The sequence below is a fragment of the Papaver somniferum genome, chromosome 1 (assembly GCF_003573695.1).
Source record: "Papaver somniferum cultivar HN1 chromosome 1, ASM357369v1, whole genome shotgun sequence".
Lineage (NCBI taxonomy): Eukaryota > Viridiplantae > Streptophyta > Magnoliopsida > Ranunculales > Papaveraceae > Papaver > Papaver somniferum.
Genome location: NC_039358.1, coordinates 51,446,397 through 51,451,017, shown reverse-complemented (window position 1 = coordinate 51,451,017; position 4,621 = coordinate 51,446,397). Strand labels below are relative to the sequence as shown.

At 35.9% G+C, this 4,621-nt stretch overlaps 1 protein-coding gene across 1 annotated transcript in view; it reads right to left on the bottom strand.

Annotated features, from left to right (window-relative positions):
- The window catches only part of LOC113286467 (kinesin-like protein KIN-7N), a 6,567-nt gene extending 2,718 nt beyond the window's left edge, over window positions 1-3,849 (bottom strand). The window contains exons 1-14 of the mRNA XM_026535090.1: window positions 3,564-3,849; window positions 3,387-3,476; window positions 3,078-3,196; window positions 2,865-2,978; window positions 2,673-2,754; window positions 2,519-2,586; window positions 2,348-2,422; window positions 2,022-2,164; window positions 1,835-1,937; window positions 1,677-1,757; window positions 1,396-1,464; window positions 1,263-1,322; window positions 1,031-1,183; window positions 68-340 (exon numbers count right to left, since the gene is read on the bottom strand). Of these exons, the coding sequence (XP_026390875.1) occupies window positions 68-340; window positions 1,031-1,183; window positions 1,263-1,322; window positions 1,396-1,464; window positions 1,677-1,757; window positions 1,835-1,937; window positions 2,022-2,164; window positions 2,348-2,422; window positions 2,519-2,586; window positions 2,673-2,754; window positions 2,865-2,978; window positions 3,078-3,196; window positions 3,387-3,476; window positions 3,564-3,720 (1,587 nt within the window). The 5' untranslated portion in view covers window positions 3,721-3,849. The remainder of the gene's footprint in view (window positions 1-67; window positions 341-1,030; window positions 1,184-1,262; window positions 1,323-1,395; window positions 1,465-1,676; window positions 1,758-1,834; window positions 1,938-2,021; window positions 2,165-2,347; window positions 2,423-2,518; window positions 2,587-2,672; window positions 2,755-2,864; window positions 2,979-3,077; window positions 3,197-3,386; window positions 3,477-3,563) is intronic.
- Window positions 3,850-4,621: the final 772 nt, after the last annotated feature.

The following is a 4,621-nucleotide window of genomic DNA, read 5'->3' as shown; positions in this document are numbered from 1 at the left end:
AAAAAAAAAAAAAAAATACTATGCAGAAAAAGATAGGAAAAGAAATGAGGAAACAACATAAACTCACAGGAGATTCTTCATTCAGTGTCAAGGATTGGGTTGTCCTTGCAGGAGTAAACTGAAGGGCATCAAGGTCTACAGTGAAACCATTATTCATTTTCAACCACATGTCCTCATCTGCTACATTGCCAAAATTGTCCACCACAGGACTAAACTCAGGTGGTTGTGAATAATTTGATCTTTTTGCAACAAATCCATTAGGATCTGATTTTAAAGATGGCGTGTGAAAAGATTCCGAATCACGTGAGTAATGTTTATCTGCACTTTCTTCCTTTAGATCCTGTATTATAGAACACCGTTCCAGGAAAAACATATTTAATTCTGAGTAAACAAACAGATAATTAAGCACGCTAAAGAACTAATGGAACTAGAAATGAATCAAATGACTGAAACCAAGACATAATTTGCACTACATTAGAAATACCAAATAAGAACCATGAACAGTACTAAAGCCCTTACTTGGATCAAGATACCATTTTCGCAAATCACTTATTAGTGTCTCTTTTGCAGCTCAAAGACTACAAGACTAAGATAGCAAATGAACTCAAGGATTTCTGCATACGAGTCATGGTAAAGAAAACCACTGTTTTTCATCATATCAGGTATGTAAGCTGGCAGCTTCAAATACATTTTGCTTGATTTTTATTTTGTAATTGGAGCTGCCACCTTCAAATCACTCACTACTACATTGCAAAGATAAAAGTTACTATATTGAATTGGTTATGTTCTAGTCTGTTAATTTGTAAATGATGACCTTTCACTGATTCTACTTTTTGCTAAAAATGTCAGGTAGTCATCGTCAGCAACAAGCTTGGCTTAATCCTTACAATGCTAATAAATATCAAGAAACCTAGGCTACTGTTTCCGTTCAGGATGCAGGACTAGAGGTGTGAGATAGTGTGTATTAGTTACATAAATATGGAACTGATGACACTAAAAGACTTTTGGAAACCTAATGTTAGATTCATACCTGAGCTGATCTCTTGTCGTGATCTGAACTCGTAACAAGACTGTTGAAATCATCTAGTTTCGCCTGTTTCTCACTAATGCACCTCTCCCTTTCCTTATGTGATTTCCTCTCTTCCTCTAGTTCCATCGCTAGCTTCTCGCGCTCTAGTTCATACTGACAAACAAATTGGAACTCAGACATATAATACACAAATAAAGTAGACACTGCTGGCAGACACAGAAGTAAAACCCACCTTTAGCATGTCATTCCGCAGTTTCAAAATCTCTTGCTCTAACACCTCTGATCGAGATCCCTATAAAAGAAACCTTGTCAGTTCATTAGCTTGGAAATTACCAATTGCCATCAAAAACAAGATGAGCCATCACCTGAAGCTTCTCACGGAGCTCCTCTATTTCTAGCTTTTGTCTCTTCAACAACGCTGCATCACTCAGGATCTGTGACAAAATCGACTATGAGTTCATAGAAAAGAAAATAAGAAACACAACTAAGAATGGATGGCTAGGACCAAAAGATATGATGGAAATTAGTAATTCTGCTTCAGAAAACCACAATGATCCCCAAAAGTAGACTATCACCAGAAAAACAAATGAGAAGAAGGTATGATGAGGAAAAGAGAAAATATTTTTGAGAAAGTAAAAAGACAAACCTCGTTAACTTGGGCGCAGTTAGTAATGCGTTTCGCTCTGCTAGCAAACTGGAGGGTTCCCTTTGATTCCTCCACGTGAACCTAAACATTAACCATATGATCAGACCATATTCTCTATGGGAATCAATAGAACAAGTTGATAAAGAAGTTTAGTGTACCTCTTCTGGAGCTACTGTACAAATGATTGAAGTTTTTGCATTACCACCAAGAGCAGGCTGTAGTATGCGAGTCAATTTACTATCACGATATGGAATATGTCCCCTGCATTACCAATTTCACACATTTTAGCCAATTGACATTTTCAATAAGAAAAACAAGTCAACCGTTTACATAAGATCTAAGTACCTTTGCTTTGGGCCTTCACTCAATTTGTTGATTACATTTCCAAGAACCAATAAGCTCTTGTTAATGTGTTTTCCTTCCTTCAAACGTATTCCACCAGCTCCAGTTTTAACTATTCGTTCAGAACCAGCTAAATCAACCAGGTTCTGTCCACATGACAAAAAACAAGAATTGAGGGCCATAATAACCATCTTAAGAAAATAAGCAGGATAAAACATCTGAAATACAGTATAAGTTACCAGCTAGAACATATACTCATAAAACTTAAATGATTCAGACACACTGTTAGAGATGCGGACGAAACATAATTTCTGAAACAACTAACATACCAAGACAGAGACGCGGATGGCATCCAAATTAGATAATTCACCAGAATTAGCATTCTTTCCCTTGCTTTCAATAACCTAATTCACATATACAGCAATACTTAGTTTACTTCAAAACAGCAACATTACAAGAAATGAAAACTATCTATTGCCAAAGTTTATGCCGGACCATACCATCCTGAATATAGTGTGAGATCTGCTACTTCTAGCATTCATGTTTGTCTCTCCAAAGTGCCGATTAACTACAATCACAATACCCCCATTAGTGATATGTATACAAACTAATAAGCAGTTAACTAAACCTGGTTATACCCTAAAGAGTTCAGACCTTCTCCAGATTCCAGGAGTTTAAGCACTTGTTCAGCGCTATTGACAATTTCTTCACGTAGTCCGGCAACAAAGACTCCACGCTAGATAACCAAAAAAGAAAATCCAATTCAGAAAGAAAAAAAAAAATGACAAATAACACAAATGACACCATTTGCAACCTATGTATGAAATTCATTTTCTTATATCTCACATCCAAGCTCTCATGGATTTGAAGCTTCTGATTGTCTGGTGCGAAAAGATCATTAATCTCTTCATTGTATATTTCCATGTAGGAAACACGAATCAAAAATTCCCGACTCGTCGCCTGAATAATCAGATACTAATAATTAGTAAAAGCAAAACTACAAACATAAGTATGATCACAAATAAACCAGCTTTGATGAATGTAGAAAAATAACTTCACCATCTCAATATTTTGAAAAACATCTTTAACAGCAAGGCTAATGATTCCAGGGTCATTCTCAGAACCATTCATGGTGTAAGTCTTTCCACTGCTTGTCTGCCCATATGCAAATGCAGTTCCTACAAACAACATTACGCACATAATATCACATATTCAAAATTTCTAAATTTCCACACAAAATCTCATCTTTTTTTGCTTCATCAAATTATAACCCAAACCCTAGACACAAATTCCAACCAAAATGAAGAACTTACACCATGAAAGAAAAACTAATACAAGAGAAATTTGTTCAAGAATAATCTGATTTACCATTGAAACCCTCAACTGCTGCTAGAATAATATCTTTGGTGAGAAGCTCATAAACCCCAGAATTGTTACTATTTTGATCAAACACATGATCTGCAAATCACAAATTGAGAAATTCAAACCCATCTTACTAAAAATTCAAAAATACAGTTTCTAAAGGGATTCAGAGAGAGGGGTTACCAAAGGCGTAAGAGGCGCCAGGAACAGGGGTACCAAGAGGTTTATGGAGTGAAATACGGTTGCTTTCAACGTTCCAATGGTTTCCATTAGAGTTGTTGCTGTCTTGTGTAGTTGATGTTGGTGGTCTAACCCTAACTGCGACACAAATCTTCTCCATTTCCTTCGTTTCTGTGTGTGAGAGAGACAGAGAGAGAGAGAGATTGAATTTTTGTTCAGTTTGAAAAAGAGGGCTTTTTATTTTTATTTTATTTTCTTCCGCTTTACATTTGAGATTTGAATTTTTGAATGTCGGAGAGAGAGAGACTGATGTTTCCTTCTTCCACCCTAACTCCGTCGTTTCTCTGTATCCGATGGATATTTCCGCTCTTCCGACATACTCCCTCCGTCCCACTATTAGATTACCTATTTGGTTTAAAACTTTGTCTCACCATTAGTTGACCTATCTCATTAAACAAGAGAATATTTCTAGAATTGTCCTTTTGATTGATTATCGTTATCATAAAAAACATGTATAATTTGATATTCATGTTTATACTCGTTACGTAGGTGTTTTAAAATGATTTTCAACGGAACAAAGTTTACGAAAACCTATGGTATAGTTTGAGAGATAAATGATTTCTAAATTTTACAAGTTATTATCCACAAGGATATAGTTGTAAAAAATACTTAAAAACACTCATTTCATTCATTGCCTTAAGAATTGTGCAAACTTCAATTAGGTCGTCTAATAGTGGGATGGAGGGAGTATATAAGATCAATGGTGCGACACACTGAATTTTGTCCGGAGGATTCTCCCGAGAGGAAATCCAGTGGTTCCCGTCAATCTCTTTATCATTGGGATGGGTACAGATGTAGAAGGTCCACTTTTTTTTTTCTGTCGGCATGCTCTTCAGTACATCGCATTTTCCACATAAGATACTTTTGTACTTAACCACCACCAAACCCTAATCTTAGTTAAGGATAATTATAATTTCATTTGGTCATGGGTTAAATTTTACCATGCTGTGTGTTTGGTCCAAGAGAATAGAATCACTCTGGGAGTATATTTTATTATCATA